This window comes from Tiliqua scincoides, chromosome 2, assembly GCF_035046505.1.
Source record: "Tiliqua scincoides isolate rTilSci1 chromosome 2, rTilSci1.hap2, whole genome shotgun sequence".
NCBI classification, from domain to species: Eukaryota; Metazoa; Chordata; class Lepidosauria; order Squamata; family Scincidae; genus Tiliqua; species Tiliqua scincoides.
Genome location: NC_089822.1, coordinates 14,889,133 through 14,914,949, shown reverse-complemented (window position 1 = coordinate 14,914,949; position 25,817 = coordinate 14,889,133). Strand labels below are relative to the sequence as shown.

Here is a 25,817-nt window from a genome sequence, read left to right as displayed (position 1 = left end):
CGGCTTGGGAGGCGGAGCCTCCTGCCCAATTTGCCACCTGCTGGATGGGGAATGGTGAAGCCACCCACACAGGCTTGCGGACTCCCTGTACTGTTCCACCTCCCAAGCTGAAAACCGTGCAGTCACTTCTGGGAACCCAGCAACGTGGAAGTTCAGCAGTAATGTGAAGATATCATTGCCCAATGCCCAGTTCCCTTTTCCAAAATGTTTGCTGACCCCTGACCTAGAACCTAAAGCCAGGATTATAGTAAATTCCATTGATTTCAGCAAAACCTACAATTCAATCTACAATAGCCATTCAATCCACAATGGGGACTGCAGCTTTAGCAAATGCTAAGGTCACAATCCAGCAGCCCAAACCTTTGTATCCTTCAAGTCTCTCTTTCTCCTCCATGTGCATTCATAGCAAAATTGACATGAGGGCATTTTCAAACAAGCAGACCACCTTGTCATATCTGGAGTGATACAGTCCTATAAAAGCTGTACCGTGTGACCTATTCAATGCAGGGCTTGGATGAGACAGTATACTACCTTTACCCAAATTAACCCATTCCCCCCCAAATTCTAACACAAAGAGCCTCAGGCCTCCCTGAATAATCCCAAGAGAAGGTTATTATATATTTTAAGAGTGCTATTAGACATACCAGAATCTTGGACAATTTTTGACTGAAGGAGATTCTGAATTCCTATATTTTCAGAGAGTTTGGAATAATGAAGGGCACTGTGTCCAAGAGCATCTACCAAGGTCATATCTGCACCTTTTCTGACCAGGATTTCCACAATGCTGAGGTTTCCAGCTTCGCATGCCAACATCAGAGCCGTTCTAGAAGTAGGCAAACATGATAATGAAATAACAGGCACAGTAAGATAGCCAACACCACCCCTGAAGCTGAGTTCAAGGCTCATTTATTTTCATATAGGACAAGAGTCTCCAGGTTCAACTGACTGCAGAAGATGAGATGGCCTGTTTAGTTCAGGGCCAGGAAGACAAAAAGAACAGTCAGACACTTATGCACCCTATCCCTTTCAGAATAGCAACTATATTTTTGATTACTCGAGTGCTAGTGTCACTGACAGTGTAACATGAGAGCATTTCAACAGGAGGTGGGGCATACGACAGCAGGCAAGGCAATAAGCTCAGCCCTGATAGTTCAAGTCTATGGGTGTGAAATGTATGCATGTCGAAAAGATTCTCTGTGTTTTATTCAATGCCCAAGAGCTGCCATAAGGAATTAACAGGGCCATTCCTAGATCACAATAACAGCCAGATACACTCGAGCCTGGCAAGCACAATAGCTCAAATGACAGAGCACACACTAGATGTTTAAGTTATGGAATTTAGGGGTCCTAGTTTGATCAAACTCACTTGGATACTATTGATTACAGAAGTGCATGTGCTTCATAAGACACAGTGACATCTTCCAAAAGAATTTACAATATCCTTTTGTCATTTAAAATGTTTTTATATTTCTGAGTTTCATTGACATGATTTGAATGAACTTCTGCATGACAGTATCATCCAGTCCCTGATCTGTGTATGGGAGTGGAGAACATGTTCACACCTTCTCACCCTGCCGTTAGGAGCACTTGTCCCACCTCTGGTCTACCATAAGCTCACAAAGGGCCCACAGTGAGCAAAGCCCAAAGCACATTGGTCCAAACTGTATGGCTATTTTTTTGGGTTTTATGAAGTTTTACAAATGTGCAGTTCAGTTTTATCTGTGAAGGCACCATAGAGATGCACATTATGTGGAAGCAGCATCTAGCACGGTGAGTGGGTCCAGTTGGCAAGATCTTAATTCAAACCAATGTGGCCTACTCACACAGAAATCTGTGGAAATGGTAAACCCCTTATGCTACAACTTCTCGGCAGGGATTTGTGCCAACAGTTTGGTATTATGTATCTTACTATACCCTGATGAGAAGAGGTATAGTGAACACAGTTCCCTCTAACCTGCATGGCTACACAATTTGGGGAGCTGAGCACCTAGGAGCTTGGCAACCCAGAAGTTTGGCGATGAGTACTCATGTAATTACTGAGTTTCCAGAAACAACATCATGGAGCCTGGAAGGGTGCTGCATAGTGGTGCAGAAACATTAGAGAGATTGCTGGTAATGAATGCTCACAAAACCGCATAATATGAAAACATCAAAAAGGTATGGCATTGACAAGATTAGTAACAGTGCTCTGAATGGTCACTGAAAAAATGCTTTTCTAAATGCCCCTGAGAAAGCACAAAGAGGCGATTCCTCTCACAGATGGCTTTTTGCACGATTCTCAAGCTAATAAATATAACCAAGAAGATTAACTTGTCTTACGTTATGTGTCTTATTGTTTTATGGATTTAATTGTTTTTACATTAATGTTTTAATATTGTTTTATTCATTATTGTATTGATGTTTTTATTTTGTAAGCTGCCTTGAGGGCCCTTAAGTGGAAAGACGGGATATAAATACATAAGTAAGTAAATAAATAAAATAAATCTTGACTTTAATTCTTTCTAAGCCTGAAAATAAGATCCTGGTTGGAGGGGGGGGAGAGACAATATCTAATTACAGCATGAAAGACACAGGGAAGTGAAATAAGATCTTCTCATCCATGTACTGACAACAAACTTGACTTATGTTAATATCTGAAAAACAATCAAAAAGTAACCCTGTATTCTACCAAAGGTGTGTTTGTGAAACATTGCCAACTGTGTTTTTGCAACAGTATCAGGGAGCCACCAGAATGAGGTAAATGCCTACAGAAAAAATTCAAGGTGTTTCCATATACCTGAAACAGCAGCCTTGCTTTACCACATCGAATGTAAGCTAGATACAATGTTTTTTAAGTACTGTCCATGGTGCTTATCGTACAGATCCTTATGTAAATCATACTCAAAAGTTGACTTCAGGCAAGAAAATCCCCCCCCCCCCAAACATTTTTTTCCTGAGCACACAGGTCTAGCTCTTCCAGATCTTGCAAAGAGTGGGAGCCTCTTTGACCTCTGAGTACCCGGTGAATGTTGGTTCACCCTGTGGTTAGCTGGTCAACTATTCCTTCAATAACACCAGCTTCAAGTAGGGGGTGCCTCTTTGCCCTCTGAGTAACCTGTGCACAGCTTGAGGGGAAAAAACCTCATTGAGCTTCTTGTTGCAACAGGTGCCTCATCATCTTTGCAGCCTCAGAACAGAAGTAGCTAAGAATCTTATCACCATGTCACTTGCTGGAAAGATAAGTCTTCAGTAAGACAAACCTTGAGACAATCCCCCTACTTTGAGAAACCTGTATATTGCCAGCAATGTAAGTTTTCAATAAAAATTGACTCTGGCTGGATTCCTATGCACACTTACATGGGAGAAGTCCCAGTCAACTAAATGGGACTTACTTTTGAGTAGGCATGCCTAGGATTGTATTGTCAAGTTTAGCAGGGTTGAGGAAGAAGGCAGCCTGCCTGAAACTCTGAATAGTAATTTTTTTTTGACATCTGAATGACAGTAGAGGTTGTAATCTCCAGCTGACTGACTCAAGCTGAAGCCTGAAACTTCAGCTGTGCTACGAGAGTGATATAGGAATGCAGCCCAGCAGAATCCCCTCATCTGAGGAAGTTATGAAAAGTGACTGAATTTCTCACTTTTCAAAACTTTTGTTCAGTTGCCACATTCCACAGAGGATTACAGGTATTTACCTGTAACTGAAGGGCTGCAAACCAAGTGAATTCCAAAGTCTAGTCCCTCACCATAAACAATATGCCAAAGTTTATTTTTTTTATCATCTGGGGGGGGGGGGGAACACCCTGCAAACAACTCCAGTGCCTCCGTTTTCCTAAAGTAATTATCTTTGTTCACAGAGGGCATAAAATGGCACTAACACTCTGCAAACTGTGCAGAAAAATCCTTTTACCTCTCTACTTTCAACAGAAAAAATTTCAGAAAAATTGGTGGGGCAGATTTTTTTTTGGTGTCCTGCCTTTTACCGGTGTTGCATTAATGCATCTACAGTAGAATAATGTAGAATACAGGTTAAGTACACCATTCTTATCCAATTCTACACCATTTGCCCTGAGCTCCAGTTTCAGCCCTTCAGAGTGTTCTCTGGTCTATATAGCCCTTGTTAAGAACGAAGAAGTTTTTAGAATACAAAGAAGTCAGTTTAGTTGTACCTTCCATTTTTGTCTCTGGAGTTGATTTCTGCCCCATGCTCCAGGAGATATTTGCACACTTCAGCATGGCCACTTTGCACAGTCAGTTGCAAAGGTGTATTTCCATCCTTTGTAGGGGGAGAAAATGCAACAGACAATTACCAAATAAACTCAAATGCTCAGCCAATTTAGAAGGTTAACTTTAGAGGTGGTCACTGAAATACAGGGGGTATAACCCTCATGTGGACAAAGGTTTCTACATGCAGCTTCCTATACTGGAGTTGCAAAACCACAATGTATTTAACTAGACAATTATGTAAAACTCTGTGCATAAACGAGCTGTGTACTGGGCTACTACACACTTGGAGATGGGGCAGTAGCTTTAGTAGACATCATGCTTTGCATGCATAAGGTCCCAGTATTAGTCCCTGGCAGCTGAGAAAGACCCTTGCCTGAAGTTCTGGAAAGCAGCTGCCAGGCAGTGCAGAATATAGATAATACTGAACTGGCTGAACTAAGAGCCCGATTCAGTAGAAGGCAGCTTCCTAGGCTCTGTTAACCTAGAAGTACAGTAATGAGTCCAAGAATTCTGCTACCATTACCATTCTCTGAATGGAATAATATTTTTTAAAGCTCCCAAAAGCTGTAATTTCTTTTGACTGTGAGAGCTTGGAAAGTGCAAGAGTTGGCAGCCAGGATGACGAATGCACTATGAAGGGAAACATCTAGAGAAATGGAGGTTCTGCAGGAATTTCTCATGGCATAATACTCAAAAAAAATCTCAGGGGAAAATGGGGTTTACACTCAGCTTGCCTATGTAAACCGCCTTGAGTCTATGAGAAGGGTGGTATATAAATACCACAATAAATAAATCATTCAATGAGGGCTAACCCTCATTGATCAGAATCAAAAATACCTTTAAATAAGACAAATCAACCCTTCCAGAAATGGGAATCTCAAGTGTGAAAATTGTTGATCTTAATATGCATAATAGATGCCCTTGGGAGAACCAGAAACTTAAGAATTAGAGCTGTAATAGGGACTTAATGAAGTTAGCATGTCAGAGTAAGAAAGATGCTCTGAAATGGGATATAGTGCTAGAGGTATAGACCAGGGTCCACTGAAAGAGGTAGGAGGAGCAGCGACCAGTTCTACAACTTCTTCTCCTTATGAAGACACCCCTATAGTGTGAAACTCAAACATCTCAACATAAGGTCTGCAAGACAGCTCTCCTCTAGCACATTGAGAGATCAATGTCAAGACTCCTTCAAATTTTCATGTGGCAAATTTTCATTTGCCATGTACTAATTGTATGTTTTTTGATGAATGCTAGACCTGTCCAGTTGCTGCTCCACTACACACATTCCTGTAAACTGCCTGGCCATGTCCTCTCCCTGGAACAAGCCAGACTGGCAATCATGGGGAGGACCTCCCCCAGTGATCAGTGTTTGTTGCTGCAGATAAATGTTAATCTTGGTTCAGCATGAAGCCCAGTCCTCCCATGAAGACTGGGAGGATGGGGCTTGCCAAAGCCCTCCCCCACACCTGCCATGCATCCCAAAACATGTGGAGATAATGAGTGAAAAGAGCTCCTGACATGTCTGAAAGGAAAACAGTCCAGAACCAGGTATGTAGGGACATATAGAAGTTGCAACTGAGTGTATCTCTGTTTCATACACTTAGGAGACTTGCAGTGAACAAGCAGGAAACTAGTCTGCTACCTAAAGAAGGAGTCAGATCTGCTCAGAACTGCTTAGTTGATTTTAAGTGACATTTACTGTACTAAAATAAGCTAACTGTTTTTAAAGCAATTAATTAAAAAGTCGCAAGTTGTTCATGATAATGGTTACGTACCACATCTTTGACATTAATTGGACACTTGTGTTCACAGAGGAGTTGAGTTATTTGAAGGCAGCCACAGGCAGCTTAAAAAAAAAAAGCAGTTGCACATTAGAAGATTTCTTTAAAAGACCATTTTTATAGATACACTAGAACTAGAACAATTTTCCTGTCTTGCTGGAATCTTGCTCAACTGCTAACACAGCAGGGTTTCATATTTTTGCTCCCCCCCCCACCCATGAAGAGCAAACCCCAGATTTCTTCCCCACCTTGTAAGTATAGAAGTGGATGGGGCCATCCCACTGTGATCCCCATCCCATGTATACACTCCAAAGTGGAGGAGAAAGGCTTCAGCTGTTTTGGTGTTGCACTGCCAAGGGACCTGAAATGCTTTGTCTGAGCAGGACCGACCAAACAAGCAAGCCACGAGCTTCTTCCCCCCAAGCAGCAGGCAATCAAAGGCCACCCCAAAACATCTCCCCTTCCTTCTCTCGAGAAGAAACAAACAGTGCACATATGTGGAATGAGTCAGTTTGGATGCTGCTGACTGTTGCACCCTGGATGGAACACCACTACCATCCAGGCTTATCTCCCTCATCAGGTGTGTCCCAGCACTGCTTAGCAACAGGAGAAGGAGATGTGTGAGCGCTGGTTGGTTTGGCCACTGCAAAGATCTAGAACTTCAGAAAGCCATGACAGAATAGTGGCCAAGCCAACACCCTTCTCCCCACCCTGTGCTTCAGAAGGTTAAGTGGGCCGGTTTATTAGTTGATGAACACCTCATAGCTTGGTCAAGCTTAAAGTCAGGCCAAAACTGTGGATTCTTGGAAAAACAGGACTGTGTTTAATGCCTGTACAATAAACTTGTGGCAACAGGGCAGTGAAATGGAATATACAGAATGAACAGTGTTGCTTTCTACCATAGCACTCATCTTGCTTCATCATCATTTTGGAACAGCATTATATAGTATGTCAGTGCAGTTTAATGAAAACTAAGGAGGCATTTTGTAATGACCAGCAACACTTTTTCTATAAGACATAAGCAGGTCAAATTCAGCAGCATTTTTTCTGCACAGGCCACTGTACTATGTGAATATTGTGAAAATGGTAACAAAGGATAGTAACTCCAGGATTCAGCCTAGTCCTACACAAAAATCACCTTGCTAGTACTCATGTGAAAGACTCATCTAACCCTTCATTCTGCCTCCAACACTGAACAACCAAATGCTCTTGAAAATTTCAGAAAGTTGGCCATGATGGAGCCAGCCACTCTTTGTTAAACATGAATTGTCCTTTGCTAGGGGAAATACAGGGAGGATAAAAAAATAAAATAAAATTACCTGCATAATGTAAAGCTGTTTTTCCAGAGCTATCTATGCTCTCTGGCAAACTTTTAGACTGTGGAACAAGAGGAAAAATTATATTTGTGAGATTCAAACATGAAGTGTTTCCAAAGTTGAGTATCACTGAATGGAGAACTGGACTCGTGGGCACCAAAGAAATTACAAGAGCTACCCACAGCTTTCTAGAAATGCAAGGAAAACTAAACTGGAGAATTTTTGACTAAAGCTTGCCCCCTTCTGCAACCTTAGTGCTGAAGAGCCCATTGATAGGCAGAGCTTGGAGCAGTTTGACTTCAATATGCTAACAGGTCAACTATGTGCTGCAAACAGGCCTGCAGGCAACTGTACAAGAATGTAATCAAATTTAAGAATGAATCAAAATATTTGTTCAAAAGCAAGTGGTTTGCAAGTTAAACCAGATATTTTTAAAAGGGGGTAAAACCAAATATTCTCACTGATAAAGGATAAATATTCATTTTTCAATAATAAAGAGTATTTGAGTATATTCACTAGTATACACAGCAATTCTTCACTTAACACATGCTGCCAAACATAGCTTTAGACAGGTCAGACAAGAGCTATTTTTAGATGACAGATTTAAGTGCCTACCACAATAAACACTGAGTTTATTTTGGCAACGGTAGCTCTTCTTACTTGTTAGCCTCACTTCAACACTGTCCCTTCAGATGAAGATTATACACTGTGTGTACAAGCAACATATATACTCTCCTATTTGACTACTAGTCCTTTACTCCTGGATCATAGCAAGCTAGATAGATCTGGAACATAAAACATTATCTCACTGGCTATGTTGTGGAAAACAAAAAACAGCACAGATTAATGATGTCATAATTAAGAATATTTATATATTGCTTTTCAACAAAAAAGTAGTTCACTAAGCAGTTTGTGCAGCAACATAAATCAATAAGTGGTTCCCTGACCCCAAAGGGTTCATAATCTGAAAACAGATGCAGAGAAGACATAGGCAATAACCACTGGAAAGGATGCTACGTTGGGGTGAAAAGGGACAAATTGCTCCCTCCTTGCTAAATATAAGCAGACAACACTTTAAAAAGGTGCTTCTTTCCCAGTTAGCAGACGCAGATACCAGGGAACAAAGAGGTGACCAAATATTAAGTATTCTGCTGCAGACTTAAGAGATTACTTTAAAGAACTTTAATTTATACTAGCATTTACCAGAAAAGCTGAAGTGCAAATGAAGTATATACTTCACCTGAAGGAGCCTCTTGACGCAATCAAGGTGGTTGTTCTTGGCTGCAAGATGTAAAGCGCTGTGTCCTAAAATAAGTAAGGAATGATTTCAGATACTCAGGAAATGATGAAATGCGTGATTCAAAGAGAAATGATACTTTAAACTCAGATTACTGCACAATGGGTTTATTAAGAAAGGAGGTACATCTCCAAGCTGCTTTGTTCTCTGTTAAATGTACTGATGCAATATGGTGTGGTTGGAGAAAAGTATGCCATTCCTTTCCTCTTCCCCCAACCCACTGCAAAGGTAAGCAGAGGTCCAGTTAGACTAAAACAATATTTCACAGTTGGCTGAAGCTCTTGCCCATACAGAACTCTGCATATTTGCAGTAATGTGAGCTTATAACACAGGCCAACACACATTTTGCTTCCTTAAACGTTACACCAATTCCTGGGTATATTTGGGAGTGCTGATTCAAAAAATGGCATCCGTATTGCCCTATCACGTCTAGTTTTGGAGACACGGCATAGCCTCTTTAGTGAATGGTTCAAGCAGCTTCCTCATGAGGAAGCCATGGTGTAGGCTTCCTCATGAGGAAGCCATGGTGTAGGCTTCCTCATGAGGAAGCTGCCTGAACCATTCACTAATGAGGCTATACTATATCTCCAAAACTAGACATGATAGAGCAAAACGGATGCTATTTTTGGAATCAGCACCACAAATTCATATCAAACCACAATAAATTTTGGGAGAAACTTTTCTGACCCTCAATTTTGTAGGCTTGTGTAATTTAAGTACCCAATATTCCACTCTTCAATACAAAGAATTCCCAGTGGGATGCCTGCTTGCTTTATTATATATACCAAATAGAACAACAAAACATTAAATAGCAGGGCAGACATCATTCTAGTGCTCAAACAGCATAGTAATTAAAATCAGGTTGATTTATAACCAAATTGGGAAAGTATTTCACTTGTGAAAAAGGAAATCACACTCCGTACCAGAATTAGGGTGCCACAACTGAAGAGGCTCCATCTCTGGTCATTGTCCATGTTACCTCCAGAGGTAGTGAGACCCACAGAAAGGTAACCTGAGAATATCTTAGTTCAGCTGTGTCTCTAACCACTTTGTCTGGTCATCATTGGTACTGTAGAGCTTACGTTTGGGTAAGCGGTTGGCAGAGATTCTCTCTTTCTTAAATGTGTGTTGTCTGCAGAGGCACGGCAGCAGCAACTCTGGCATTGTTTGAAGTGCAAAAAAATGGTCCTTGCCATTTTCTTGTCTTCTGAATGCTCCCAGAAAATGATCTCATAGTTGTAAGGTCATTTACTGGAGCATTATAGAGAATGGTTCATACAGAGAAGATACTGGTTCATACAGAGAAGATACTCAGGTCTCAAGTCATTGAGGCCATTAAAGGTTAGCACAAGCACTTTGAATTGTGCTCAGAAGTAGACTGGGAGCCAGTGTAGTAGTATGAAGATTGGTAAGTTATATTGAGTACACCTGATCCCAGCCAGTAGCCTGGTTGCTATATTTTGGACCTTATGTGACTTCCAAGTAGCCTGCAAACGAAGCTTCACATATAAGGCATTGCAGTAATCCAAACAGGATGGCACCATTAAAACTGTTTTGGAAGAGTGAAGAGTACAGTAGTGTCTGTCTGCAGAGGACTTGCACTCCATTTTGAGTACTCATGGAGCACTAGCAGGAGCTAGTTGACACTGCTACTTTAAATGATGGTAATCACAAGGTGCATTTTGGCCAGCTGAATCAAAAAATAGGACAGGGAATAATGTCTGATGGAACACATGAGGTGGATCACAAGGACAAGGCTATCTTCAGTTAAAAGCATCTCAGATCTCTGGGCTGGAGGAGGCCCCAGATTGGGTTACTGGAGAGCAAAAGCTACTACTCAAACAACAGTGGGCAAGCAGATCAGTATCCTGGCTCTGTATAAAGCATCTCCTACAGAAGTCAAATACGAAGACAAAGTTAGCACAACTAGCTATAAAGGCCATGAAAGCCTATAAAGAGAACAAGACAGACCACAAGCAATACCTGTTCCATCCTGGACTGTGACATCCACACCATGAGTCAGCATAATTCGGAGACATTCACCATGCCCTTTGGAGGCAGCCAGATGGAAACTGAAAAGAAGTGAAAAGTATACATTTCATCTGGTGATCCTGACAATGAACCTTTTCCAAAGCAACTGGTATTACATTATTGGTGAGGAAGTTACTGAGATAAGAGTTTTCCCTCTGGGTCAAGAAGTGCCCACTTTATGAAAGACATAAATTCACAATAATAAGCATTTCCATACAGCTTTAGAGTGCTGTACACACAATCTTGCAATCTATGTAACAACCCTGTTTAGGAGGTTAGTACACAGCAGCTACTGAGTTCATGATGGAGAGCAGGCCTGCTTGCCAGACTTGATGTAGAATTAAAAGCCTGTAGAGTTCTGTACCTAGAAAGAAAGGTTTCCTGCAAAAGAGAGGGAAGAACAAACATTCTCTGGAAGAACTCACAGCTCAAAAATGCAACTGTTGTTTTAAGAGTACACACAATCTTGGGTCCAGGAGAAGGTTTGAGACCACCAGAAGTTTCATAACTGCTCAAGTTAAGCAGGTATAAACCTGGCCAGGCCCTTTAAGGGAGATGGGGCACTAAAAGTATAGATACTTTTTCTTTCCTAAGAGTCAAATATTCTCTACAGCACCTTTTGATATAAATATCTACAGGAATAGCCATGAGGGAGCTATAACTCGGCCTCAGCAAAAAGATGGAAACTAAACTCTCACATCTCCCCCTCCCCTGTAATATTACTTATCCCTGTGCCAATGTGTTTGGTATCAGACACAGTGTAAACAAATGCTACATTACAACCTTGCTGGGCCATTTAATTCAGCAACCTATTCCTCTCAGTGGCCCACCTGTGACCTCCAAGAAGCCTTCAAGCAGGTTACGGAAAACACTCTCCTTTCACTGCTGCTCCTCTACAACTAGTCTTCAGAGTCACACTGCCTCCAATCCTGAAGGCAGCACAATAGCCACCACCATGACCAATAGACAGCAACAGACTTGTCCTCTATACATTTGCCTAATCCCCTTTTAAAGCCATCAGTAGCTGGGTCCCACAAACTACTGCTATAAATATGGACAAACTAAGTGTTTTGAATCAAGGTCTTGGGAAAAAAATACAAGTAACTTCAGAAACTGCATTACTGTCCACTAAAAGAATGTATCTTTGAACAACAAACATATTTTTACATAAGAGCTAAATTTTGCTTTCCAAGGCACCAATGAACTGAATATTATAAACATTTTGTTCCTATGACATGTTTCCTAAAACCCTAAAAGCGTGTTTAGACAGGAAAGAGCTCACATTCTAGCCAACAGCTTCACTCCTAACTTAGCTTAGAGATAGCATGAAGTAAACATTCAACAAAAATCAAATCCATTAAATCAAAGAAGTTTACAAATATTGAAGCAAGACACTTCATACGACAAACGCATGAAGCACACTTCTGGGGAGTTTATATTTTGACAGCATTTGAAATAATTAAAACACTGGTCATGTATCAACTTGGCGAAAGCAATGAGAACATTAAACTTTATGGCCAATCTCTTTGTATAAGAGTGCCAAGTCTAACACACTTCACTGTAATGGTTTAAATTTTCATTTGCAGACAAGGAGAAAAAGGTCTACAGTGAAAACAGCATATATGCCAGCACCTTTCAATACACAATTTTCACAACTCCCTCAACCACAACAATCAGGAGAATGTGATTTTTCTTCAAACTTGCAAAGGTGCCTGACGGAAAGGGAATCATTGCACAGAGATATCCAACAGCAAAGGACATCTTTCGTTTTGAGGTTCTTCCAGGTGGCTACTTTACAGAGCAATAAATGTGCAGTTGTAACTTCCTGGTTCTGCAAGAACTTGCAAGAAACAACTAGCACATTCATTGTGCTTGCATTTAGTGCAGAGAATGGTTGGTTTCAAGCATCTACTGGAAGAAGCCTATGACAACATCAGTGATAATTACATAATAACTCCTTGTCATGCCTGTAACTAGTCAGGATGCCATTTCATATGAGTGGGAAGCAAAGGTGCATAACAGTATTCTAGAGACTTGAGTACTGTTAATTTTTGTTATTTTTATTGTTAATTGTTGTAAGTTACTTTGATTAATTAAAAGTAGTTTAATTAAACACTAAAACGGGGTAGAAATCTTATAAAATAAATAATTCAAAGTATGCAATTATTTAAAAGTATATTTTAAGGGCATTATTTGTTACTTTTTAGATCATATCAATAATAAATGATAATGATAATGATAATGATGATGATAATAACAACAACAGGTATTTATATACCGCCTTTCTTGGTCTTTAAGATTCAAGACTTTATTCAAGGTGGTTTACATAGGCAGGCTTTATTTAAATCCCTTATTAAATAGGGATTTTTACAATTGAAAGAAGGTTCTTTCTTTCAAGAACCACTACATTCAAGGTGTTTCATTCCGATCTGGCTTCACATTCTGGCCTCCATCCTCCCACACTCAGAGCAGATGGAATAGCTCAGCTTCAGCTTGTCAGCTGCTTCAAGGTCGCAGGGTGCCAGTGGCCTCGAACTGGCGACCTTGTGGATGTTATCTTCAGGCAGACGGAGGCTCTACCCTCTAGACCAGACCTCCTGCCCACATGATAACAAATGATAACTATGTTATCAACTCAGGGCAACACTGCTATGCTACTGAGAAGTCTGTCTAAAAAACATCGTTTCAACTTTTCATCTCCTTTACCAGTAAAGTACTTGCAAAAGTGCTACTAACAATTGATGCTTTACTCTACAAATCATGCCTCTTTTGAAGAGCCAGACAGCTGTACAGTCACATTTTGCCTACGGGTGCACCACTGCTTAGCCACCTCCTTTTCCAGTGGAGTTGGGTCAGTTGAGATAATGCCATGTAACCACCTTTTCAGTGAGATTACTATTACTAGCTGAAAAGCACAGAACTATGGTATATAGAACAAAACTCCACAAAGAAACCTGTCCCTGCTGACCCTTTCAAGGGTGTCAGGTCAAAACAGCAATTAGGACAGGGACAAGAACCTCCAATGTGTGGATTGCTGGTAACCAATATGTGAGTTGCTTACAGTAATTAACCATGGTTAGCTAGAACTTAGAATGCAAACTCAAGTCTGACAACCTACGTGCTCCTTGCCATTATCTCCTTGGCTTACACAGACTGGTATCCTGGCTTCTTTGTAACATAACTTCTTTGCAGAAAGCTGAGGACTGATTCACAAAATAGACACTGAAACAGGTGTTGGAATCTGGTTTAACATTGTGGTTTGTAAGCCAGAGTTAAGTCACAGTTTCTGGATTTGCAAGAACCATGGTTTAGAAAGCAAGGAGGTGTGTCTCCATGTTGGCACCAAGGACATAAAGGAAGAGGGGAGCACATAGACTCAGTTTGACTTAAGGTTGTAATTCCAATCTTTGTTAACTATAGCTGACTATGTGAATTGACCACTATGTTTAGCAATGTCCTTAAGATAATTTTTTGGATGCAATAACCTTCACAAGTGTAAGAGATTTGTACTCTCCCCTTCTGCAAAATATTGCCATGGGTAGAATAAAGGGTTTTTTGTTTTTTTCCAATGGCATCTTTAAGAGTACATTCTGAACTCTTGAAGATTGTTGTTTTACAGGAAGACTTCTCTCTTCAAAGCAAACGGTTTCTACTACCCTTCCCCCTTCCTTTTCCTGGCATTTACATCCAGTCTCTGACTTTCAGAGAAGCAGGAATTGCTTGCCAATGACTCAGTCATTTATGGCTTCCTGACAGAAAATACCTTTGCACAAACAAACAAAGCTGTAGAACTAAGATTCCATTCTGTTAGGGTCTCTCCAGTATTGGTGAAAAGACAAGAGAAGCCAGAAGCTCAAAAGTGAATCTTTTCACTTTTGAGCCAGAAGCTCAAAATCTGAATCTAAACCAACTAGACTTCTACCAAGATATACACCCTTCAGCTGCAGAGTTAAGGGATTCAGTTGTCATGGACCAATGCCTGCTTAATAATGTCCACATGATTTCAGCAGAGCTGGGGAAAAGGAGCAGAATACAAAGCTCCCCTCATCCTGCACCTTCTGCTTTCACAAAGCCAAAGACACATTCTAGTCACAACCCAGATCATATTCCAAATTACAACTATTACAGCAGATGTGATGCTTAAGGAGTCTCCCAGGACCAGTTCAGCTATGTGTGCTCATCACTGATTAGCCATAACAGTACATCAGAAAAGATGCTTAAATTTGTCAACCATGTCAACCTACCCAAGCCATTTAACTGACTTTACAGACCCCAATTTCAGACCACCACTGTAAAATATATAGCTGGCAGGTGCAGGACCTAGAGGGAAGCCTGTCCTCCCCCTGGAGATCGTACAGCCTCCTTATATCCCTGCATTTAGGTAGACTGTTAAGAAATTTTTATTTAAATGAGCATTTGGAGTTAACTTCATTGTCTTAACAGTTTGGTTGCAGCTCCTTTTAAGGTTTTGTTTTATTTATAGCAACACCAATTTGTTTTAATTTTTTTAAATTATACACTGCTTTATACACTTTATAAAGCAGAAGTTTGTAAGCAGCATAGAAACAAACTCAAACAATACTTTTTACTAGAGACTATTCACGTGTTTAATTAGGGCCATCAAATGCTGACCTATCACATAATGTACACACATGCCTGCAGCAGCCTGCAGATGCTTTAGGATGTATGATACCTGGTAATAACCCTGAGCACTGCAGGTAGCCCTTGGGGGGGGGGGGAGAAAGCAGAGCAGCTTGCTTATTTACATTCAGTGTGACCGTAGCAGGAATTTACAGCCTACAAGGCAAGGCAGCACAACTTGCCCAATCAGCCCTTATGAAAACCTTATAACAATAAGGGGTACGTAACACACCAATATTCTCATCTCAACATGGGCTTGTTAACCTTGAACTTAAGTACAAAGCTACAGAGCTGTTCACTTCAGATGTGAATCCTAGTTTCACATCTTGGCTTGCTTGCAACTGTAGTTAAAATAAACCAAAATTTGTCAGGTTCAGACACCATGGCAAATTCCAGTTTGTTCTAACCACAACTAGAAATCTAAAACTCTATCCTCTAATGCGCTCAAAAGAAGGGGAGGAGTACGTGGGTCTGAAACTTGTGATCATCATGTGGCACAATGATTAAATGGTTCCACATGGTGCCTATGCCAGGCCAGCATGAGCGCGCACGTGTGTGCATGTGTAAAATAGGGGCCATAGTCACACAGTGCTTATTAATTAGCAAGAATATATCCAGCCTAAGTGTGACTTGTCCTCAAAAATAGTTACTGCAAGCAATACATGAAGAAATCTATCATGCACATAACACAACCAATTTCTAATTTCCTTTGCATACTACATTTAAATACCATTGAAGCAGCAGGGTGGGGAAAAACCCTAGTAGGTTTTTAAAACCACACACATTCTATGGCTGAGGAGCTTGAGTGATTTGCTTTCTCAGGGATGGCTTGCCCTCAGCAGCAGGAGAAATGTACTAACTAGACAGAAAGCCAGACATGGCATAGCCTCTTTAGTGAATGGTTCAAGCAGCTTCCTCATGAGGAAGCCTACACCATGGCTTCCTCATGAGGAAGCTGCTTGAACCATTCACTAATGAGTTGTACTATATCTCCAAAACTAGACAAAACGGATAGGGCAAAACGGATGCCATTTTTGGAATTGGCACCCCAAATTCATATCAAGCAACCATAAAGTTTAGGAAAAACTTTTCTGACCCTCAATTTTGTAGGCCTGTGTTATATAAGAGGTTTTTATCGTAGCTAAGATTAACAATTCTTGGAGCCCCTTTCCATAAAATCTGAGGGGGTGGGTAGGTGGGTGCTCACTTGCTCTCTTGTACCTAAAATCACTAGGTCTGAGTGCAAATAACTTTTCAACACTTCTAACAGGCAACAAGCAGGAACCAACACCTAGAATCAGCACATCCAGAGGAACAAACTGACATTTCATATTCCTAGAAGACAGGTGCCTTTCAAGGTGCCAGGGATTTCTCAGCCCACACAACACTTTTGGCAAGCACAGGACTTGCTGGATGTGAACAGCAAATATGAGAAATTTTAAGCAGCTCAAACCATTTGTCTTCAATTTAGGGACTTCACCCTGGATGATATGGCAGCTTCCAGAACTTTTATTCGCAAAACCCCCTGATTTTTACTTTTTTTTTTTTTAAAAAGCACAGTTTTCCTTCCCTTTCCCTTTTGTTGCCTTTTTAGAGGACACACCAAGCACAATGGGTCCTTTGTGTTCACCACTACTATAGTATTCAATTTGGATGAGAAGTTGCAATTCCCAGAATGTCCAATAGATGGCACTGATGTACGATTAGTCTACAAATTGACAAATCACTTAAAAATTAATTGTCAACTGGGTTTTTAGGAAGGGCCATGCTTTGAAGTGAGCAAGAGGAGACTGGTGCAAAGACTCTTTAGGGCTCATTTGACCTTTCCAACGTGAATAGCAACAGATACTCTAGCAGAGTCCACTCCTCATGATACACCTCGGGGCACAATCCTAACCAGGTCTACTCAGAAGCAAGTCCTATTTTGTTCAATGGGGCTTAGTCTCAGGAAAGTGTGGTTAGGATTGCAGCCTCAGTTGTTTACAGCCCTGCACGACACAGGTTACTGGGAGTTAGCCTCTTAGGGACAAATGGGGAGAGGTCTGCACAAATTTCTGTTGCTGTTCAAAGGGGTAGAGAAGGATGGGTTAAAGCAAAGCACCTTTTCACTGTCCTTAGTTCACATGGGAAAAAGTGATTAAAGGTATGTAATTAATCATATTTTTAAATCCTGCCCTTCAAGGAGAACACAGTAAGCTTCATGACTAAGTGGAGATAGAACCTGGACCTCCCCCAGTCATAGGTTAATACTCTGACCACTAAACCAGACTGGCTCTCTGATCACACACACACTAGTAGAGTGCCTAAGTAAGGAACTGGAAGCTATCAGCCAACTGGGGACGAAGGCCCCTGGGCTTGATTGAGTGGCCACTTACACACCACTGCTTTCAAGTTCTCTCTCACAAACCCATTTTATCCACAAAGAATTCCTTTATGATAACTTCTTGGCCATCTATGAAAGCAAAAGCCTGAGGAGCTCTGGCAACCACTTCCTGAAGACCAGTGTTTGGTTTCTACTTTAAAGAGAAATCATTTAACCACTTCAGCAGTGAATCAAATTGTATCACTGCATTTCATTATTGTTAAGACACCTTAAGCATAAGATAGGGTAGATGTTTTATAAAATAGAAATATTTTATTTTTCCCTTATTCTGCTAAGAGAAAGAGAAAGATTTTGTTTTAAAGGTTTTATGAATGTTGGGTCTGTGACCGTAAATAAAGAACGAATGAATAAGATAAAGACTCAAGCAGTCAGGATGTCTCTTGATTTTCTGCAATTCTAAAGAATGCTCAATATATTATTTATACACACATAGGCTCTACGCTTCAGGGTATAGAAAACATAGGAAATTAAAGAGTATTATGATTAACAGAAGTGTATTATAGATTGCTGCTTTTATTTTTAAAATATGATAAAATTGGAACACGAAGTTAAAAAGTCAAAACTTGCCTTAGGTGATGGTGAAACATGACCTTCTCTCAATTCCCATTCAACAGTTACAACTATGAAGAGATCAACTCTTTTCTGCTTTTCATTTATCTAAGAATTTCTTTGTCAAAAGAAGACAACTCTGTCATCATGGTTTTTGAAACTTAAAAGTTGCTCATCAAATGGTCTGACTGCATTTTACATATTTTGTAATGCAAAGTATGATGGAAGATGGAGTAGACTACAGTAACAGCAAAGGTCACCCTTTTAGGGCGTTCCTGAGCTTAGAGTCAGATTAAGTTATAAAAACAGCTGCCACCCAAACAGCAGTTACAAAAGATTCTTGACTTGGTTTGAAATCTTTGGCAGAGATTTGCAGATGGAGTATCTGGGACATCAGTCATGAGGACTCTTTCCAAACACTGCCTGCCCCTTAAGATCCAGCACAAAGTGAGAGTCCCCTCACAGATCCTTGTTCCAATCCAAAGCCCAGCATGAAGTGGATTCCATGAAGTGGAAGTGGATTCCTTGCAAAGGCCATTGTACGTATCAGAGAAAGGGGGAAGAGAGAAGGGTCAGAGTCCATGGCAGCCACAAATACTGACTACCAAGATGAATCAAATGTATAGGCCCCATTCCGTGGCTCTCAGAAGAAAGTCTCCACTGCAAAAAAAGCTCAGGATAGTGCAGAAGTAATTATGCAAATATCACTAGTTTACCCAACCACACAGAGAATTTTATTTGAGGCCATAGAGAAAGAAAGAAAAATTAGCTCTTGCACCTGGAGAAATCTTCCATATAGCAGACAACCAGATATTAAATGAGTCACTGCCTGGGATTGGATGGACAAACAACAAGCAGAAGGTCTAAGCTTCTGCAAATGAAATCGGATCCAATGTTGAGCTCAGATCTGGCAACGATCCACAGCAACTTTCAGTTACACAAAAGGTGACATGACAAAACATGTGGCCTTATTCATTTGGAAGAGCAGGCTGTTTCCATTTGAGTTGTTTTGCCTTTTCAAGTCTTGCAACTAAGTCATTTTGCAGTCTGACATCTGTTGACGTTTCTTTGCTTTTTCTGCTTACTAGTACATGGAAATTACTTTGCAGGAGAGAATGTTTTTTACAAGGAAAACTTTGTTTCTTCATATTCTTTGGTCTAGCATTCCCTCTGATCTTGTGAACAATGCAATTAGTCTGTACTTGGAACAGAGAACACTACAATAATGTATATGAGGAGGGCTTCTTGGGCCACTCTGCCTTCTTCAGATCTTCCTGAACTATTGGTTTATGAAATACTGCAAGGTCTTCTTGGTTTGGTTCAAATACAATTCCTATCTATGTTAATTTCCAAAGAAGGGAGATTCTTCACATCGTGCTCCATGTAGCACTTCTCCACATTTTTTGGATACCACTTCTGCTCCCAAATATGGCAGCTGTGCAGAGGAGTGATTTATCCCCTAGTTTGCATTTTGTTTTGCTCTACGCCATCCTTCCCCAAATCATGCCTCTTTTGGAAGGCCAGGCAAATGCACAGCCACATCTTGCTCACTGGTACACCACCACCCAGCCACCTGCACTTCTAGCAGGGTCAGGAAACTATAGCACATGGGCACTAGCCAGTGTCATAAACTAAGTAGGTTTGCACTAAAAAAAATGGTAAAGAGGTAGGGAGAAGGAGAGGTTCCAGGTGTCAAAAGTAGGACTTAATCCACTTCATAGCACATGGTGTATCCATAGGCCATCTCATAATCTTGTGTGGCCCTGGAACAGCGAAAGGGGTGGGAAACTAAAAAAAACCCTTTGAATTAGGTGAGAAATGGATGGCAAAGACTTTTAATGCCAATACTATCCAAAATTTAAGATCTCCTTCCCTACCACTCTTGTTTTCATGTGCAATCATACCCACCCAGTACTAAGTATTGCCTTCTCTACCTTTTTAAGCAGCTAACTATCACACCACACATAAAAGAGAACAACTGTCTCCTACATTTAATAGTAATTATCATGCCTTTCCAAGGTGTATCATGTTCTAGCCTCACCTGAACCACTATCACCCCACTTTCCAGTGACATAAAAAAGGTCTGATCCATATAAAGCTACATTTTTCCAGACAACCTGCAACATTTTTTTTTTTAAACCATGGGCCACAATAATGCAATAATGTTTGGTGATAGTGGAGGAGAAACAATCCCTCTGGGACTGGGCAAAATGTGTGGGCAAAAATGCCAACCAAGTCATCTAGCTGCTACTTGGTTGGGGAAGGTCAGTTCTCAGCATATTTATCCACACCAAAAACCTAAAGCCCGGGGCCAGATGTCAGCTTTGCCAAGACATCCCACAGAATTTCAGCATCTAGTTACCACTACAAGTGTAGGATAGGATCTAGCAGTCGTGAACTGACATCCATGTAACATTTGCGCAAGATCCAGCACAAGCCATATGTGAAAACCAGTCATCTCGCCATACCAGTAACCAATAAATTAAGGCCAGATACACAAACACCTTGAAGAGTTTTGCAAACACTTTTCAGCTCTGACTTCTCAATTAGACCCAAAACAGACAAGAGCCATTTGAAGGCATTAGCTTCTTCTCATATAGAGATATTCTCCTTGTATGAAAAGGAAATAAAGAAAGGCATGTACACAAGCAGAGGTTACTTCCTCCCTCCTGTCATATGTCCATCCTATCCAATATATGGGCACAGACTATAATTGGAAAAAGCAGTTTTTTTAAATCAAAGCTAGCATAAGTGCAGTGCAAAAAATAAAATCAATTTCACCAGGACAGGCTCATGGACAAGTGACAATATTATGCTTCCAACTGCCCATCTCATCAGAGTGAAAAGTTTGATTGCTCTGGGCAAATAGTTACATAAAGTACTCCACTACTGCCTTTTGGTCTATATGTCACTTCTAGACTAATTATGTAAACACATATCTCAGGAACTGAGTGTTAAGGAATCAATAAATCAGTCATCCATTGCCACATCATGAAATGAGACTGCACAGACCAGGGGTAGTCAAACTTGATTAATGTAAGAGCTACATACAATAAACTTCAGATGTTTGAGAACCACAATATTTAAGAAGCATTCAGATTCATAAATATACTTACCACAAACACTAAACTGACATTTTAATCCCGTGGACTCTGAGTTTATACCTGGTAAATAATTATAAAGCTTGAGAATTTTTTATTTATCTTTATCTTAATATAAACTGTGATGCAAAAAGGAGCTCAGTCAATATATTGCTGAGAGCCTCACATTATATGTCAAATATCTGCATGTGGCTCACAAACTGCAGTTTGGCCACCCCTGCATAGACCAGCCTAAAGCTGCAGGTCTGCAAAAGGCACAGGTAGCACCACCAGACAACAGAATTCAGCTCTACCTTTAGACACACACTCGTCCTGTAACGTCATGAACAAGAGACAAATTAAGTGAAAACACTGGTTGTTAGGCCTATTCATAAGAGTGCTCTGAAAACTGCTGTTTCCTGCCTTCCCCAAGGAGCTAAAGCACAATTGCTAGTGACTAAGCCTAGAGCTTCACATGCTGAAGAAGGAGGAGGTGGACAGCTGAGATTGTATAATGGGTTGTACCACTTCAGACTGAGGGGGCAGGAAGAGAAAGAGACAATCAAGGATTTGAATGATCCTCAAAGCTCTCTGCATTTAGTAAATCAGGATGCCAAAGAGCGAGTCACACTTCTGCATTTCTATCAGACAAGCTTGTTTAGTATGCATAGAAGTGGTTGATTTTTAAAGTAAATGAATGTTAAACCCATGAACTACACCCCTGTTGTCAAAAATGGTGAAATCAAGATTACTAACGCTGTAGTCTACCATCTCATTCTGCATAACATACACAACAGTTTGTTGGCCCCCATTTATATATTACCCAAACTGGCTTGGTTGTCACCATCTCCACAACTGCTCTGGATAACATCTACACCTTTTCTGTCTTTGGAGCTAGTAAGGATAGAATACACACTGCTACTAGAAACAGCTTAGGAGCAGCCACAAAGGTCAGTTGTTAGAATTGCCCCAATTGGAGTATGACAAATTTACAAATGCTGGTCATGAGAAGTTTGGAGCTACTCATGGTTAGCTCCAAAGCAAACCTTACATCATGATTAAAGCAAGCCACAGAAGAGAGTGCAAGTCTGATCTGCTGACAACACCTGGCGAAGTGACTGCTCAGGTAGCAGATTAGTGGCAGGTTGGCAGAGATTCATGCAGACCACCTCCTCTTATCTCTACCCTCAGTACATCACAGCTTGTCTTGCCACATTCCAGCTGCCCCTTCATCTCTTCATCCTGTTCCTGTAACTTGAAAGAGACAGAGTGGAGTTGAAGATCCTCTAGACCACCACCCTCCCTTCTCTCTGATACATATTTCTACTCTGTCTTTCAAAACATAGGAGCAGGAGGAAGAGATGGTGACAGTGACTGTGGCTGCAGCATTAAAGGGAAGGGGTAGATTGAGCTGCCTCGGAGTTGGAGAGATTGGGCCAGTCTTGAGAGAGGACATTTGCAGAGGAAGACGTGTGTGCATAAGCCTTATAGCACCAGGAGTTCTACTTTACATCTTCAAGGGACCCAAGAAAAAACCTTGCCTGAGAGTCTTACACCCTCAATAGGATTCTATAAGACAATTTTTTTCTATAAGATAGCTTAATGAGAAGGATTCTCTTTCATTAACACTGTGAAATAGTTACACCACATGTCCAGCATACACTGCTGTTTATGCTGGACAAACTGTGCCAATTATCATGTATTACAGACCACAACTTCCAACCTGACTAGTGAAACTGCTAGATAATCCAATATTCCACACTGTATTAATGCTGCTCAAGACTGAGCTAGTATTAATTAAAATATTGCTATCCTGCCTTTTTTGTGCAAAAGTACTCCAATGTAGCCCACAAGATAAAAACCAGACACATATTAAAAGCATAAAACCAAACCACAAAAAGCAACAGTAAAACCACAAAACAACCTGTAGCAAAACAAACTAGCCTCTAACACAGAAGCTCAGTGCGTCCCCAAAGTCTTCTGAAATAAAAGCCAAATGGTTTGCCATTGGAAAACTGGCAGTAAAAGGACAAAAGGCACTTTCCCAGGGGGAAATTCCAAAACCTCAGTGCCACTTTAGAAAAAAATCCTACCTAGGGAAGTTCCATGCCATACTGCAAATGGCAAGGGAACCAGAAACACTTTGTACTGCACACAATTTCTCAGATTTGTACCAGTGCGAGAGCCAATTCAAACTGGGTGGGAGGGGATCATGCTTGCTACTTCAATGTTCTCTGTAAGGAACAGGTGAAAGGGGAGATAAGCATTTCCAAAATCCTTGTGAAACATCCTGCCCAGATGTTTCCACAAGTTCCTTCAGAAAATGCACTCTTATCTTATTTCTGCCTCATATGAGATAGGAGACGTATCTAAAGAAACATATACAATAAATGGAACAAGCAGTTTGGACGTTAAATCAGACACAAAGTGACAGTGTCTCCAGACATTCAAACAACTGGGATTTGAATCATTTAACGGTGATGAAGAGCTAACTCAAAATATTAAGTGCATTCCCCAAGGATTTTTGTAAGACTGCCCAGAGCACTTAAACTTACAGGGATGATGAATACAAGTGGATGCAAGATATCACTGCTGCTGCGGTCGTTACTGACAGCAAGCTACGAGATGCTTTATAATTGTTGTTCAAGCTTAGCTACTTACGCGGTTTTACCCTCACTGTCGTGTTTGGTGGCACTGGCTCCCTTTTTACCCAGCAATGATGCCACTTTCTCTGCATCTCCATTCTCCACAGCTTGAAGGAGGCGGTCATCATTCTTATTCCACTCATTGGCCTGCGGGAAAAGAAAATGAGGAGACCAGAAAAAGCATCAGTTACAATAAGATCCTTTGTTTTCCTTAGACAGCACAGACATTTACTGCTTAGGTGGAGAACCATCCCCTCCACCCAAAATACAGATAAGTGAATAATTTATAATAAAACATATCATTTTGTTTCATAATCATATGCCTGATTCATTCTATGTGCAATGCAAATAATGATTGCTGGAGTCGTTGCATTAAAGAAAGTAATTGTCCCATCTCAGTTTTCTTTGCTATGCTAAGTTCACCATAAACAGCTGATGGGATTGACCACACCCACTCTGATCAGATATTAGATTCATTCATGCTCTGCACAACAACGCCACATCCACTCTCTTGTGTTGATCTTTGAGCCACCTAGGTCAAGTTTTTCCTCCTCTCTGTATCTGTGCGTATTCCTCCTATTCTAATAGTATTTATGTCCCACTTATGCATCCCTGGGGTTTCTTGGCAACTTTGCCTTGTGACACTGACCAGAACCATTTCACTCAGCAAGAAGGGTGCATTAGGTGCCCTCAGATCATGCACAACACGCTACCAGTACCTACTTAGGAGACCATCACATGCCTCCAACCAAAGTAGACCCTGGTCCACAAAAATTTATATACATTTTTTAAAAAGAGAGGAGTCCATAGCCCAACATAGGCAATTAAATGTTATGTGTAGTAAAACAGTGGAGAAGATAGGCAGGGACAGAATGCCAATAAGCCCTGTCCTGTGCCTACAAAGCCCTGCCCCAGCCACGTTTGCCTCAACAATCTTTGGTTTCTGTGGTACGTCACAACAACTCAAGATGTCAAAGTCTTGCACCAAAACCTATTTACTTTCTGCACAGCCAAATCCAGAAAGAATGGACTGTAAATTATTCTGTCAAGAGAGGTGCTCTTCACATGCCCTGGCCAAGGCGATCTACATGCAAAAATAAAAAGGTGCTTTATCTTGAAAGTATCTTCACTCTACCATAAAGCAAAAAAGAAGCCCTACTGATATTCAAACTTTAAAAAGTCATATTGTGCTCCAGTGCCTTTATTTCTCTATTATTTGATGTACACAGTTAAGTAAAGCAAAAAACTTTTCTGTGTAGAGAATTTATAAATATTAGTGTAAATATTTACACCATCATTAATCCAAGTGAGATGATGCTGTTTGACAGCTCGGGGCAACCTTGGTCCAGAAGGGAGTTGCCTTCGGTACTAATGAGCTGCACGTTTTGTGGCTGTTGCAAGCCAAGCTTGCATCTTGTGTTAAAAGTTCAAGACATACTTTATAATGAAAAATAAACTTGGAACAAGCTACCATCACCCAGCTGCCGAAATCTGACCTGGATTTTTGCCTCAATTGCCAGCCCTGTGAACTCTGAACACTGTCACATTTAGGACAGTGTAGAATCCACTGCTTTGTGCTCCAACTCCCCTGAGAGTGAGGCAGCTGACAGACTCATGTAGTTGGCCTTCAACCCTTGGTCTACTCATAAGAACATAAGAACAGCCCCACTGGATCAGGCCATAGGCCCATCTAGTCCAGCTTCCTGTATCTCACAGCGGCCCACCAAATGCCCCAGGGAGCACACCAGATAACAAGAGACCTCATCCTGGTGCTCTCCCCTACATCTGGCATTCTGACTTAACCCATTCCTAAAATCAGGAGATTGCGCATACACATCATGGCTTGTACCCCATAATGGATTTTTCCTCCAGAAACTCGTCCAATCCCCTT

General features: G+C 40.9%; 1 protein-coding gene across 2 annotated transcripts in view; it reads right to left on the bottom strand.

Annotated features, from left to right (window-relative positions):
• RAI14 (retinoic acid induced 14) overlaps positions 1-25,817 on the bottom strand; it is a 104,888-nt gene that overhangs the window by 15,778 nt on the left and 63,293 nt on the right. For both annotated transcript variants that reach the window (XM_066614107.1, XM_066614106.1), the window contains exons 4-10: positions 23,943-24,073; positions 10,581-10,669; positions 8,541-8,605; positions 7,304-7,361; positions 5,979-6,049; positions 4,146-4,252; positions 645-823 (exon numbers count right to left, since the gene is read on the bottom strand). In XM_066614107.1, the coding sequence (XP_066470204.1) occupies positions 645-823; positions 4,146-4,252; positions 5,979-6,049; positions 7,304-7,361; positions 8,541-8,605; positions 10,581-10,669; positions 23,943-24,073 (700 nt within the window). The remainder of the gene's footprint in view (positions 1-644; positions 824-4,145; positions 4,253-5,978; positions 6,050-7,303; positions 7,362-8,540; positions 8,606-10,580; positions 10,670-23,942; positions 24,074-25,817) is intronic.